Below are 15,252 nucleotides of genomic sequence, written 5' to 3'. Positions count from 1 at the left end.
TAAATAGCTAAACAAAGCTCACCTCCAACTTTTCTCAACTCACAAGATGCTTGGGATTCTTGTTGTGTGAACCCCTTAACAGAAGTCCATTTTTTTTTTTTTTTAAATAATGCAGTAACAGAGATACATTAAACCACTGATAACTGGAGAAATGAAAATTAAACTCCCAAGTGACAAACCATAATGAAGAACAAAATCACTAACCTTCAATATATTAAACCACGAAACAACCCACCCCACGTTCCCTCACAACATGGGGCTTCATCAACAGGCCCGGAACTTTCCCCCTTGAATTGCATGATAAAAACCATTCAAGGGGAAAATAAACAGATACTCGCTAAAGAGACAAATAAAAACATTCCAATTCATGTGATATGGGCACTCAACAAGTATAATGAAAACTTTCCTAAAAAACCAAAGGGAAGAAAATATTCCATCTGGAATCTGAACCCTAGAAATCTTCAATCAGCCTCGTAAAAGATTTGCTTCTCACTAACTTTAGCCCACCGTCTTTAGAGGCAAACCTTCTATTCTATCGTGAACCACGCTGGTGGAAACCATTGCCTCTCAACCTGTTGTAATCGCTTTCCTGGTTACTGCCCCTGCCCAAACTTCGACCGCCAAATCGCCCCCTTGTGGACTCTGTTTGGTAACCACCTCGGCCTCTTCCCCTTCCTGGTCAAGAAAACAGAAAAAATTGATTACCGTCATGAAAATAGACGCCCACATGTTGAATATTGGACGCCAAACAATATAGTAGTTTGGTTTTAAGGAATGCTAACACGTTATATAGTTTTGATGAAATCCATTAGCTTGTATAAATACAGTTCAAAGAGTAGATTTAAGGTGGTAGAATCCAAGGCTGGCTTAACGAATGTCTTTTATGATATTCAAATAGAGGACACGTTATGCAGTTTTGATGAAACTAGTCAACTTGCATAAAAAGTCAGGCAGAGACTAAATTAGTAATGCGGTAGAATCTTAGTTGGGATTCCTATATGAAATTCGAATGGAAGTGATTAACCAATAAGAAATATTAAATAAGAAGAAAACAATATGCCCATACTTCCACCTCGAGCAACAACACCACTGCTGTTTTGTCTACGCTCCTCAATGTAAACTTGCCTTCCAGCCAACTGAATGGGAGACGCCTGCAGAGAACATAGATTTTGGTTGTTGCAGATATTGTATAAACATAAGTTGCATGGCAATAAGAAAATTTAAAACGAGTTCATCTAAAGAATAGTACAATTGCAACATCTAAAGAGAAAGGAAGGATGAACTGATAAGATCTCAGAATGATGAAGACAAAAAACCTTGAGTGCATTATGAACACCAATGAGGTCTTCGTACTCAACAAAAGCATAGCAAACTCCAATATCCTGTACAAATCAAATTCCATTTTAGTTTCTTCGAAGATGATGGATAAAGTCAAATATTACAGAGCATAGAATGAACTTAACCTTGCGGCTCCTAATAAACACCCCATCAGGTCTAATTCGGCCGAAATTCTTAAATTCCTGTTCGATTTCATCTTCTGTAACATCAGGAGGCAAATTTCGGACATAGACAGATTTTGGTTCACCTGAAAGAATGGTTTGAACAAAATCACTAAGAGGTTCAAAATATGAAGCTTAAAAAACCAATCTAATTCTAACCCTACCCAACCCCAAAAAAAGAAAAGAAAGAAACACAAACTAGGTCAGCCCCACAGAATTGAATTTTCCAAGGCCTTGAAACACGTCCAACAGGTAAATTTATTCCTGGATTCTCGATGTATGCCAGGTCATATGTCGACTCTAATGATCTTAAAAAAACATATACATGAGAATTTCTTGCAGAAAAAGCATACATCAAATAAATTTAATACGGAACATTTAGGGTCGCAAGATCAAGTCAGTGAAGTCCTTTCTCATATACTAAAAACACATCTTTACCATTTCCCTATAATACACAACATATATGCAGAGGACAGAGCCAACCGCACAATTCGTTGCAAAGTGAGAACAACAAAATTGTGGCTTTCATGTTTCATGAAGTACAATAAGAGCAGAACCTAACCTTCTTCTTCGAGTACAAAACTTTCCTCTGCTGCCTCTGTTACAGAATCAGGCACACTGGTATATGTAGAGATTGGCTGTTGCTCAGTATACTGTGGTGTGTAATTCCAATCTGACGAAGTTTGCGTACCCACAAAAGAAGGTTGAGGTGCAGCCAATGATGCAGGCTGTCCTTTACGCAACTAGCATTTTCAAACCATTAAATACAATAATAATGGTTAAGGAACCAACAAATGAAGAATGGAATATACAAAAGTGAATAGAAGCACAAACGTTGAACACAAGCAAGCATTAAAGGAGTTTGGACATTGAGCTTTAGGTGCATACAATAGAAGCCCATGTTTTCTTTACAGGCTCTTCCACAGGTTCCTCTACGGTCACGGAGGGGTTTTCTTGTACAGCAGTCACCACATTTTGAACTGAAGCAGATGTCTCTTCTACTGGACTTTCCTCCACCACAACTTCTGTCTCCACATCCTGATGCTGCTGCTGCTGTGGTTCCGGGATACTGTATTTATCAACTGGATCATCTTCTATATGAACATTACTCACATACTCACTGGCATCTTCCTCCAAAACATAGTCGGAAACTGCAAAAAAAACACCAACTTAGACATAAACAAAATGGAACAGATAATAACTATCCATCAACCACATATGGAGAAATCGATTGGCAGATGTTTATATACAGTTTAAAGCTTTTCAGTTCCAAAGTAATAACTAAACAATGGAGAAAGTAGGTCACATTCACAAGTTGATATTGCCAGCGGTAAATGCTTAATCTCGAAACAGCCTATTATTAGGCAAATTACCTAGCTGTTCTTGACGAGGGCTAGAAGCATTCAATTGAGAATCAAAATTGTTTTCAGATAAAATGGGCGCCTGATGTTGGTAAATTGGTTCGTCATCAATGTACTGGAAGATATCGTTGAGAACAAAGAAACCCTTCTCCTGAGGAGCCAGGAGAAAAGTCTGAACAAAATTCCTCCTTGCAATAAAGTCCTTAGCCTTAACAGACCCAGTCACCACAACCAGAACACATCCATTCCAAGAATCAAGAGAGTTGAGTGTCTTGATTTCTATTGCAGTAAAATTCATTGACATGATAAGCGTATGAATTTCCTGCAAACGACAAAATAAACCCAAAAACAAAATACTCCAATAAGCAGACTATTAAATCACAAAGAATCAAAAGTTCACTATATAAAAAAAAAATGAACGAGAGTCACATGGGCATTCATAATATACCATAGAATATCTGTTTTAAATAATTTTAACTCTCCTTCCACAACAATCAATTCAAGAAGATAAAAATCCCGGAAACACAATTACATAACAGAAAAGATCTATTCTTGAAACCTCTTGAATCACCATATTCAACTTTTCAATACAATCAAAAGATTATATATTAAAAAAAAGGAAATTCAATCACAAAAACGTTCACAAATATAAATAAACAACAATAATCCGACCAGCATTGCTGAAGCGGAATCGGAATTCTCTCCATCGACGCGAATCATCGAGCTCGTTTCAGAGTAAAACTGATGAACTAGATCGGGTTGCTGCTGAAGAACCTGATAGTACTGTCCCACAAAGTAGGAGCCAACCTGCAAAAGAAAAAAAAAAAAAAAAAAAAAAAAAAAAAAAAAAAAAAAAAAAAAAAAAAACAAGAACAAAAACCAGAAACACAAATCCATTAAAATCCAAATGAATACGAAAAACCATGGAAGTTCATGATCAAATCCAAAACCTGAACAGCGCTAGGATAAGAAGAAGCCATCGCCGCCTTTTACTGTAATCTATCGTTCACTCAGTAGAAAGGCATGCAGTGATAGGACAGAATCCTCCAAAACCCTAGCAACCAGAACCAGATCCAAACAAACACGACCCAAAGTATCCGACTCCTAAACCCTTGGGTTTAGGATAGGAATGGATATCTCTCTTGACTTTTTTGTTCCTTATCCCTTTTCAAACGACTCGAACAAAAAACACACAAAAAAACAAAAAATCTGCTCCAAGAAAACTTCTCAAAAGCTATGGATTTGGAACCAGAAAAATCTCAAAAACGGAAATGGAATATAGATCTACGAAGAGAGAGAGGAGAGAGAGACTGCGTGCGCTTTGCCTTTTGTCTACTCCCCAGGGTTCTTTATAAGCGACGCTTCTGATTCGCGGATTTTATATATGGCTTCTGCTGGGGATTGCCACGCGAAACAACAATCGTCTGATTAAGTAGGGACTGGTCTAGAGAATTCCTTGATCCCAGCCGTTGATAGGGATTACGACGGGAAGTTCTGAGTCAACGGCACCCCATAGATCTTGGCTAGTTGGCTTTTTGGAAACGATCCCATCGAAAACAACGAAAAGAGAATCACTGCGTAATAATCACGATGGTACGACGTGGACGGTCGAGATTAAAGATTTGATCAGTGGCTTATGACGTCCAATTTTGGTTAAAGTGAGCGCGCATACAGGGTAGTATGACGTGCCGATCAGTCTCTTCCACTTAAGCTTGGAACCGATTCTAGGCCTTCCCAAAGGTGGGAATAAACACATAACTGAGACTGATTTTGTACCACAAATGGCAACTAGATTTTAACTCTTACACACTTGTTTGTCTTTTTTATTGATAAGAGAAAATAAGGTTATTTTCGTTTTCCCCCTTCTATGAAAATCATGTCGTTTTTTTTTTCCCTGTTAGAAAACGAAGCTTCACGACTTTGGTTTAACTGTAATGCCATATTAAATTAACTATGCCCGGACATCTAAAGTCAGAGTTAGGAAGGGCTGATGATATCCACGTTTTCATTAAAAAAAAAAAAAAATTCTAGAAAGCTTTTTTTCTTTCTTTAACTAATTGATGGTCTTTATCTGAATTTCTAGCTACGTGAAGAGAGACAAAATTATCTCCAAAACAGTTGATATGTGAAAACTAAAGCTTGATAGTAACTAAAATACAATGACCAAGGTCACCTAAAGTGATTCACTAACCCATATTTCTGTTTACTGTCCTAAGATCTTCGTTAGCTACATGCAAATGTTCACCCCAAAAAAAAAAAAAAAAAGGTATGAAGAACTCAACGTCCTATAAATAGCCGAGGACCAAAAGGGGAAAAATTTTAAAAAGGACTACCAAGTGGCAACATATTGCCCTAGTTATTTCGCCATCTCAATAGTAACTGCCATAATAGGCCTGCGTAGCTGAAGCAGGTTGCTGAGCTGCAGCCGCTGCTGCTGTTGCGGTCGGCTGGGCATAGCTCTGCGGAGGGTAGCTCTGCTGAAAATAGTAGTGTGTAGTATTAGCTTCAAGAAAGAAAAACCGAAACCAATACAATGAAGGGATTGCTGAATAAACACTCTAAAAAATTATAATTTTAACGTAAAGCTTTCAATAACAATCCTTATTTTTATTGATCTATTTTTTTAATTATTTAATTCTAGTATTTGACCAATTTAACTTTAAAATGGGAATTTAAAACAGTTCATTTTATGCTCGAACAAAATCTAACTTGTGTAACTTGATAGTTAAAAACTGAGAAGAAAACCTCAGTTGAGAATGTAAAACATAAAATTGCTTTTTTGCATTAGTTTATAAGGTACCTGGGCAGGATATGTAGGAGGATAAGCAGCAGCAGCAGCAGCATAAGCAGCACTCTGCGGCGCAGAAGCAGGCACTTGTAGATTAGTGTAGTTGCTACCATAACCACCGTATGCCCCATATGCAGCCTGATACAGGAAGAAGATTAAAGCAAGAATATCACATATTTCAGTAACCAGCAACCGTAATTATGGATTAATTTCTCGAACTTGACAAGCTTGTCACAAATGTGACAAATCACACCTGTAATTCTTTTTTTTTTCTTTTATAATGTCAGGTAAAAGAATGCATGAAAAGAGAAAAATGAGGGATCGCAGTTGCGGGCAATCTACCTGTTGGGTATAACCAGGTGCCCACTGCTGTCCCTGAGCTTGCATGGCTGGCGGCCAGGCTTGAGGCTGAGCACCATAACCAGCAGCCCACTGGTTCTGTGTATTTGGATATGTTCCCATCAAGGACTGAACAGGTGAAGGAACACCCGAGTAAGATTTGGCTAATTTTGTTTTATCCGATGCTAGAAAATCCTCAGCGTGGCGCTTTTTCAATTCTGATGTGCTCCTATGGGGTAGGAAGAGCTTGGCATGTCGATCCTCAGCCTTCTTGATAGACTGTGCATCTCCAAAGAGATTTAAGAACTGCAAAAGCATTTCTAGACATATCAGACTAAGAAGCAAATGAAATATTTGGAAAGGCTAATCTCCCCAAAAATGATCACCATCCCCCATCCCCCAAAAACAGTTGAAGGGGAAAAGAAAGCACCACGCAATAAAGAGAGACGAAGAAAATGACACAACAATGACAACAATGGTAGTTATTATATAGAGATGTTATAAACTTCCCAAAACATGCCAAATGCATGGGAGGGTAAAAGAGAGGCTGCTTAAACTACTATGCCATACAAGCTCCACGCGCAGTAATTAGCTTATTTACTAGAAATGTACCTCCAGAAAGATGCTAGATAGCTCCTCTCTCTCAGCAACACTAGCAACATTGGGGTTCTCTGAGTTAGGCTCTATGAACTTCTGGACCAATGAATCAAGGTAGTCAATCTGCTTTGGTCCGGACTGTGTTGACTCAAAATGAATAAGTGCCTGCACGTACCACGGATTACATTATAATTATGAGAGAGAGAGAGAGAGAGAGAGAGAGACCACATTCAGTACCACAACGTATGTAAATTGCTGAAACAAAATAGAGGGAGAAGTGGAGAGAAAAAGCACCTCAAGAAGTGGTTTTGACGATTGAACATGTTCTAGTGCTTCAACTAATATCTCCCTAGCTTTTTCAGCATTCCCAGCTACCTGGATCCAAGTCAAAGATTCAACAACCACATCATTAGACAAAACAAACTCCCAAATCCAGCATAATTCATCTTCACATACTGAGTGCAAGCACGCAAAGCACATTGATGAACACAAACCAAATTCTGATAATTCTAATAAGACATCATCTTTAAAATTTTTTCGTCCCAATAAATTATTAATATTTAATAATTAGGAAGACGGTTACAAGTTAAACACAGTGTACACAAAGAAAAAACACGAGACACGTGTTATGTTAGATGTAAAAGAAATTAAACCAGCCTAGCTATATCCCTCCGAAAAACCAGCATTACAAATATGGAGCAGCTAACTTAGTAGTCACTCCTTAAAACATTCCAAAAATAAATAAATCAATAAAGAAAATAGATGTCTTTTTGTGGGTAGAAAGAGGTTCAGTAGTTTAAAAAAGTTATTCTAAAATAGCAAAAAGGTATAAAAAGGAAAAGGAGGTATAGAACTTAATAGCATAGGGGAACCATAAGGCACGCTGGGAAGCAAAATACTATGACATACTAATAATGAAATAGATAATAACAATTAACCATAAAAATTCATCCACCTACCAAGTAGGCAAACCGTGAATATTGAGCAAATAGCATAGGCAATGTCTGTGAATGTTCTTTTCCTTTTTCAATGGCAATGGCCTGTTCGTATGAAGAAAACGCATCTTCCAGATTACCCTGACAAGTGAAAGGAACAAACAAGTTACACGTGCAATATAAATGGAGAATCTGCTAAGCATCAACCAACTTAAGCACACCATCTTCCCAGCCGATGTTCCATGTTTGCGTGCTTTATGATTGCTTCTAGCAGACCTGGTGAAATTTCAGAATGTACGAGTTGATAGGCAGCACGAGCACCTAGTATATCCCCACTTTGTTCTTTGAACCGAGCAGCAAAAAGGTGAATCTCTGGCTGTCTCTGTTAAGATTTAGATGCATAGAAGGCATGTGAAGACAAGATCAGAGGACAACTACAGGAAAAAGTAACATCTCTTCACTCTCAAAATCATGCATAATACTCTCTTGTCTGCACAAGAGAACATGTTCCCAAGAATAATTTGTGAAATACTCATAAATTGTGAGATTTGTCTCAAGAACAATCAGACCAAGAGTTTGTTATCCGTTAGTTAGTCTAAGTTTCAAACTCGGCTAGCCCATTTGGTTTATTTATTTTTCAATTTCACTTTTCAATCAGACCATGTATAAGTAGCCTAACATATGAGACAAAACAATATCGCATTTTATTGTCGTCATTTTCGAAGTATTTCACTTTTCAATCAAACCATGTATAAGTGGCATAGCATATGAGACAAATAAATATATATATAGCATTTTTTTAGTATTGTCATCTCCGAGTACATATTTGTTAATTAATTCCAAGGCCCATACAACTTTAAGTACATGGGTTAAGTATCACAGATCTAGAAACCTACCTTAACAAACAATTGGGTTGCACGAGCAAGCGCATTATTGGCAAGATCCAAACTTCCACTGGCTTCCATGCTCAAAACATATCGAACCCAGTATTCAGGATAATTTGCACATGCTATTAGGCATCTTTCATACAACTTGACCACCTGATTCACCAAAAACAGAGCTATGAAGTCGTTCTATTCATTCTTCATTAATCCACAACAAAAAAAGGGGAAAAACATGGGAGATATGCACAAGTACTCCAATAGTGGAACAAAGAGGCCCCTCAAATAGGAAAGGAGGGACCCTCCTTGCGTGACAGATAGATGGTTAGGAACATAAGATACCTGCATCATAACATTGGAACTTTAAAAAGAATAAAATTACTGAACAAACACATCATGAACCTAGAATGTCCATCAAGACAAATAAGGGTTTGAAATACTTAGCCTCAAAGTAACCAAATTGAAGGCCCATGCTTTAGTCTCAGTTCAATTTCCCGTTTAAAAAGTTGCTTCATCCAACGGTTTAGCCAATAAAGCATATGAACAGCAATATTGTTTACGTAAGTCAACATATAACAAAAATACAAAGATAATCAAGCATATAAAACACACAAGTCAAATACCTTGTTAAGATCTCCTTCTCTCTCTATAAAATCCAGGTAGTTATGCCAATTTTCAAGTTCTGCAACATTGAGGGGCCGCACATGAAAGTAAGGCCTCCTGATAGCTGTTTCAAAACCAATGATCTTAGAATCGAACTCTTTAGCTTTCTTATACATCTCTTCTCTAATGGCGATATACTTCTCCAACTCCTCTGCTTCTGTTAAGCCAGCACTTACAGGTTTATTTGATTGATCTGTAGCCTCAGTATGAACCTCTTCCCCATTTACTTGGTCAGCGGCTTCTGAAGATGCAACTGTTGCAGGAGCAGCTTCTGAAGATGCACCTGTTACAGCAGCAGCTTCTTCGGCAGTTCTTAATTCTGAAAGAGGCCGGTTTCCAGCTAGTTCCTTAAAGCTGTAATCATCGCCATCAGCACCAATAATAGTAATGATAATAAATGTCAAGAACTAAGCAAAGGATAACAAAAGATGCCTTACTAAACATATAGGATTAATTAACAGAAACTCTCAAAAACAAGAACACACCAGTGGGAAGTTCAAAAACTTGACAGTAAGTAAGATCAAATGCCATACAAAACGCATAGACGCATGATGAAGTAATAACCTGTTGAAATAGCGGTCCAGTTGTTGATTTGGATTTTCTAATATCCTTGTATAAATCATGGCAAGGCGACTCCACTCCTGCTGCATATATTCATATTCAATATACTTGTCCCAAAGGGGGAAGGACAAGTAATCAGTTCCCACATAAGCTAATCCTCGCTCAAAGAACCTGAAAGACCATGAAAAATTGCGAAGGACAGTCATGGAACAAGTATCAATCAGTTGATACAAAACAAATCCATAAATGGGCGAGAGCGGCAGTAATGTTGAAGGAACAATTCACTCTTAACCACACATGACACTTCCAAATGCTGCATTACCTTCCTGAAAAAAAACCATACTATGTCCGAGAAATGGAGCAGAGATAGAGGCCATCTTAGCCCTTAACTGGACGAGATCTTCCCAGCAGCAATTTGCATTAAGATGCACCCTCAGAGTCAATGTAAAAACAGCCATAATGCATTGATGACTACATTACTATGACTCAGACAACCAAAGAAAAGGGGAGACAAAAAAGGTAGATCGGTTACCCGATCCCCACCACCCACCAAAAAGAAAATCTTAATTCTAAGAAAAATTCAGTCAGGTATGCAATAGAGAAGAGGTTGCACCAACAAGAAAAAAACTATTCTAAAGTACAATTCCATGAAATCTTTCCGCCTTACATGTGAGGAACCACTGTTGCAGGGATACCCAAATCGGTTAGAAAGAAACAAAAATATCTATTAGTGAGGAAAAGACCAAAGAAAAACACCAGTTGCTTGCCACTGAAAACATCATGTGATCCTCAATTCCCAAAGCAAGACCAGCAACAATGATAAGTTTATGAACAGCTATTACCTTCTAACGGTCTCTGGATCTCCATATGTGCTTATGGCAAATATGCAGTAATGCAACCAAATGTCAACTGAATAGGTAACCCCCTGAACTGCTCGCTCATAAACCTCAACAACTTTATCAATGGAGCCCAAATGAGCCTCGTGATCTGCATACTTTTTCCAGTATCCATAACATAAAGGAAACTCTGCTAAAAAAGCATCATAAACTTTTCTGATCTTCAGTATGTTATTCTGCAGAAGAGATATTTGCAAATAGATTAGTTCAAGGAAATAGATACCTATAAAAAAAATTACACAGTATTAACCAAAGTTGTGAAAATAATAGAAAGAATCAGAAAAATTCAGAAAGCTAGATCAAGTAGCCATCTTTTTACAAGACTTCAGCATAACATACCTCTGCAACCTTCTCTGTCTCTTCAATCAAAGCCGTCCAGGTGTTAAAATCTAAAGAATTTGCCTTCACAATGTTCCACAGCCTTTCTTCTTCGGTAGACATCACTGGAAATACAAAGAGACGTAGATAACAAAAGGGAAAAAAGAGTGTTAATTTACCAGCTCCAAATGGATAAGAAACCGTAAAAAGCAAAACATATAACAAACAGAGGGAGAGATAGCGCGAGACCTCGAATTTAAAAGGAAAAAAAGAGCCTCCCAGACAAAATTTTTACATATCAATTCCATGCGTTCATGGGCTAAGTTGTCAAAAGGCTGGAAAAAATAAATGAATACAAAGACAACAGCAATCTCACTTATAAAGAAAAAATTGCAACGCAACATGCCCAAGATGACATACCAGAACCATCCACGTATTGCTGCTCATCAACAGCCCCACCAGCATTTTCCGAAACACTCCCATTCTCTACAGATCCCACAACAGCAGGGCCATTCGCAGAAGAATCATAACCGGCAGTCTGGGACGACTCCACGGCTTCATTTCCAGTACCGACATGAGATTCTTGCGCTAGAGAGCTATCTGCAATTCCATCACCTACATTAGAAAAATCAGGGGCAAGAGAAGTTGCATCTGCAGGAGATGCAGAGTTAGAAATTTCACCAGTGGCCTCGGAAACGACATTAGAGCTCCCATCAGCATAGCCAGCAGATGCGTAGCCCACTGGCTCGTATCCCACCATGGAAGCTGTTTGACTTTGAGCAACAACTGTTTCGCTGTCCCCCATACTCCACATACAATGATTTATTCTTGATATTGTACAAACTGCAATAACACAAACAACACTTATTTGTACACTTTTGACAGAGACAACAATTCCCAGAAAGACATAACAACCTCTTAAACCCATTTCATGACTTTATCATAGTTGTTCTTGAATCTCCAAAATTAGAAATAAATAAATAAAGGATTTTAAAGAAACATATACGAAAACAATCAACAACTATTAGTACTTGTTCCGTTGTTCGCAAAGTGAAGCACCGTATGCATGCAAGTGTAATAATATTGCGCATATACATATACATATATATATACATATTTTATACACATAGGCATAGCTACAACAATTGCTTGCCAAATTGCCAAAGGAAAAGAGAAACATTCAAATTCAGAAACGACAATGAAAAAAAAAACAAAGATTTGAGATTTGAGATTTGAGATAGAGGCTAAAAGAACATTGTTGCGCGATTAAGCACGGGGAATAAACCAAAACCCTAGCAAAGGGAAAACCTAGGATTTCGAACAATGAACCCTAAAGAAAGCCCTAAACTGCAAAAAGACGGAAACAAAACGAGGAAAGAACTGCGGTTTTCGGGACGCACCTGAGGATCGAAGACGGCGCCGTTTGCAGAGAGTTCTGGAACTGAACTGAAAGTTGTGTTGTTGTCTTCTGGGATAAGAGAGAAGGTTCGCTTTAAGTAATTTTGGTGGTAAAAGGAAACGTATGAATAGAGTTTTTTTATTATTATTATTTTTTTTTTTTTCAAGTGTGTGAGATAGAACTTAGAAGTGAAAAGAGTAGGGCGATTCAACGCGCGATCTTCGTTTTTTTTCCCCCACTCTGCAGTGATACATTTGGGTGGGCCTGAGATTCTGAGCCCTAAACGGGTCTCATCTGGGCCACCATCTTAAGGCCCACAGCCCATTTACCAAGATGATCTTCAGAATTAGCCATCAGGGATAATTTTCACTTTTTTTTTTATAATTATAATTTTCACTTTTGATCGTTGGTTTTGACTCTCAATACCGTTTATTTTACCGATTCGAGTTTTTTGTTTTAAATTTTTACAGTTAAAAGTTCTCAGAAAATGTCATATCTAATTTTTTCTACTATAATTAAAAGTTTTCATAAAATATCACATCTCAACTTAAATTAAAAACTCAAATCCGCGAAGCGAATGAGGCCTAAAATGTTAAAAATTCTTGGTGAAACTATACTCCTTATCTCATGTTTGGCTTTCTATTCATAAAAATTGTTAAGAATTCAAGGGAATCTATCACGTGGCACTCACATGCTTAGTTAATGAATGATGAATGATATTTTATAAGCACGCTACACCTAAATTAATTTAAAATTAGAAAACCAAGAAAATATAAGAATAAAATGCCCGTTTAGTTCGCTGATTCGAGTTTTTAATTCGAGTTGAGATGTGATTTTATGTGAGAGCTTTTTACTATAGTAAAAAAGTTAAATGTGATTATTTCTGAGAGCAAAACTCGAATCGGTTAAATGAACAGGGCCAAAATGTTTTCCATCCAACGAGCTTATTGGCTAATAAAGTATGTAATGGTTGAATTTATTTAAATTCATCTTAACCATGTTATTTGTCTAGTATACTATTTTTATTCACAAGTCATGTGAGCTTGACATTTTTAATGATTTTAGTGACTGGCCGAACATGTTTATGTTGTGACGACCCTCCTATGAGGCCGCCACTGTAACTTAAACTTTAACTTGTACTTACTGGGGTTTCTTAAAATTTGCGGAACATTTTTTTTTTTTTATATATAAGAAAGAATACTCTCATAATTTGTAACAATAATTTCAAATAAGTGAATCACTAAATTTCTTAAAGCTTTTCTTAATTTCAGTTAAGATAAAACGTTCTAAAAATATCTTTCAAACAGAGCAGCATTTGAACTCTTATTTCAAATGCTCTTAAAAAGTCTTTCTAAAACTAGCCAATTCAATCGGGCCATTTAATTTTGACTTTAAAACGGATTTCGTGAGAAATCTTAAATTCAAGTACATCTTAAAGCCCTTTTAAAATCAATCATTTAAATCGTCATGTTTAAAATTTATTTATTTGTTGCATGCTCTGTTGCAACGTTCTAAAACTTAAATACTCAAAATGAGGGTTGTTAGCTACAACCTCGGTTTCCTTAACATACATATGTACCTATACTTTTTAAACATACATGCTTGAAACCTTTAAATCATATATACATATACATGATTTTTCTTAAACTTACTGCGGAAGATAACTGCGTGAGCGGTATCCATTCCCATCTCCACCATTCGGCCGCCGCTTGCCATTGCCCTTCAAGAATTGCTGATAGGTTTCTTACCTACAGCATGAACATATCTGATTGAGCTTTCGCTCAGCAAGTAGGAACTATATCTCACAAAATAACTGTAAGTACACATGAATAAATATGCATGAGCTGATTATGCTTAATTATGACGTCTTATCATAGTCTTATTATCTTATCTTATATTTCCTACTGATGGGCCCGAGTGCTCGCGTACCACTTGCGCGCAATCATCGGAACGTGAGGGTTTGCAAGGTCCCCCACGACACCGTGATTATAACTGGAATGCCTCCCTTGAGTCGGAGGACATTATTGTTATTTTCTGTTTCTCCCTTGTGGAGCATGAGTTACCTCCCTTGTGGAGGCTGGTACGGCACTCAACTGATAATTATTCTTATAAGTTCCTCTTGACTTATTAAGGTGTATGCAATATGACATAGCAAAGCATACTATAACATAGAATGTACTCAAATACATATACTTCATGTGCACTGCTTAAGTGTATGCAGTATGATCTAGCATAGTATACATAATATTAAATTAACTCAAACACATATAATTCATGTGCGATGTTTATGTGTATGCAGCATGACATAGCATCGCATACAATACTTAAAGCATAAACATGCATATATAACATGTGTAACTTTTTCTTTAAAAATCTATTCATACTGTAGGCGAGATTCCTACTTACCTGATTTACAGAGCTGGAATCCACTCTTCGCCAAACAGCCTATTCTCTTACTTGCTTACTTCTGAAAATGAACACCCATTGAGAGTGTGAAATTATCTGGCATTTGCTATTCTATTTTAGCAACTTATGAAGAAAATCTAACCCTTTACTTAAGGTATGTATTCCTTTCCTTTAATGAAGGATAATTTACTATAAGGATCAATTTATTAAATCCTCAAAATCTTATTTTCCTTAATTGCCATTACAAATTTGTGCTAAATTGATAATTCATTAATTATCTTATCCTTATAATAAGTCTAATAATTTAGTTAACTAATTTTGGTAATTAATTAACCATTTTATTCATATACTAAGTATACATAAGTTAGTTAATTAATCTTAGTAATTAATTAACTTCCTTAACAATATTCTAAGTCTTAGATAATTTAATTAATTAGTTTTAATAATAAATCAAATTATCATCCATAATACACTTTTAGTAAACTTTACTTTACCTCACTTTACGGGCTCATAATAGTGTTGAGGTCCATATTTACCGTCGTAAAATTAAGCGTCTAGAGTATCGTTTCTTTACGATTTTCGCTTACATGCTTATTTGAAAACCGTTAA

At 36.8% G+C, this 15,252-nt stretch overlaps 2 protein-coding genes across 4 annotated transcripts; both read right to left on the bottom strand.

Moving 5' to 3' along the window:
* Positions 1-144: 144 nt before the first annotated feature.
* On the bottom strand, positions 145-4,572 carry LOC21398948 (ras GTPase-activating protein-binding protein 1). 2 transcript variants are annotated; one of them, XM_024162662.1, is made up of 9 exons: positions 3,811-4,572; positions 3,533-3,667; positions 2,873-3,182; positions 2,388-2,650; positions 2,062-2,242; positions 1,464-1,585; positions 1,317-1,382; positions 1,073-1,151; positions 145-675 (listed from the first exon to the last, which is right to left on the bottom strand). In XM_024162662.1, the coding sequence occupies exons 1-9, from the start codon at positions 3,838-3,840 to the stop codon at positions 533-535; spliced, it is 1,329 nt and encodes a 442-aa protein (XP_024018430.1). In that variant the 5' UTR covers positions 3,841-4,572; the 3' UTR covers positions 145-532. The 2 variants fall into 2 exon arrangements, with proteins under 2 accessions (XP_024018430.1, XP_010091801.1); XM_010093499.2 differs by having other exon boundaries at positions 1,067-1,151; positions 3,811-4,569.
* A 412-nt stretch (positions 4,573-4,984) lies between these two features.
* LOC21398947 (pre-mRNA-processing factor 39) lies at positions 4,985-12,371 on the bottom strand. 2 transcript variants are annotated; one of them, XM_024162648.1, is made up of 15 exons: positions 12,239-12,371; positions 11,520-11,681; positions 11,259-11,438; positions 10,860-10,963; positions 10,467-10,696; positions 9,628-9,795; positions 9,024-9,417; positions 8,416-8,559; positions 7,749-7,901; positions 7,544-7,660; positions 6,879-6,959; positions 6,600-6,749; positions 5,991-6,293; positions 5,661-5,786; positions 4,985-5,337 (listed from the first exon to the last, which is right to left on the bottom strand). In XM_024162648.1, the coding sequence occupies exons 2-15, from the start codon at positions 11,650-11,652 to the stop codon at positions 5,230-5,232; spliced, it is 2,391 nt and encodes a 796-aa protein (XP_024018416.1). In that variant the 5' UTR covers positions 11,653-11,681; positions 12,239-12,371; the 3' UTR covers positions 4,985-5,229. The 2 variants fall into 2 exon arrangements, with proteins under 2 accessions (XP_024018416.1, XP_024018417.1); XM_024162649.1 differs by having other exon boundaries at positions 4,985-5,334.
* Between the last annotated feature and the right edge of the window lie 2,881 nt (positions 12,372-15,252).

Source organism: Morus notabilis, unplaced genomic scaffold (assembly GCF_000414095.1).
Source record: "Morus notabilis unplaced genomic scaffold, ASM41409v2 Scaffold602, whole genome shotgun sequence".
Taxonomy (NCBI): Eukaryota; Viridiplantae; Streptophyta; class Magnoliopsida; order Rosales; family Moraceae; genus Morus; species Morus notabilis.
Note: the sequence above shows the minus strand (reverse complement) of the source record. Positions and strands in the feature narration are given on the sequence as shown.

Coding starts and splice junctions, on each gene's coding strand:
- LOC21398948 (XM_010093499.2), bottom strand. CDS start 3,840: ATGGCTTCTTCTTATCCTAGCGCTGTTCAG. Junction 1,383..1,463: donor TGTTTATTAGGAGCCGCAAG/GTTAAGTTCATT, acceptor TGATTTGTACAG/GATATTGGAGTTTGCTATGC. Junction 676..1,066: donor TGTTGTTGCTCGAGGTGGAA/GTATGGGCATAT, acceptor TTTCTTGACCAG/GAAGGGGAAGAGGCCGAGGT.
- LOC21398947 (XM_024162648.1), bottom strand. CDS start 11,652: ATGTGGAGTATGGGGGACAGCGAAACAGTTGTTGCTCAAAGTCAAACA. Junction 10,697..10,859: donor AGACAGAGAAGGTTGCAGAG/GTATGTTATGCT, acceptor TCTCTTCTGCAG/AATAACATACTGAAGATCAG. Junction 6,294..6,599: donor TATCTAGCATCTTTCTGGAG/GTACATTTCTAG, acceptor ATGCTTTTGCAG/TTCTTAAATCTCTTTGGAGA.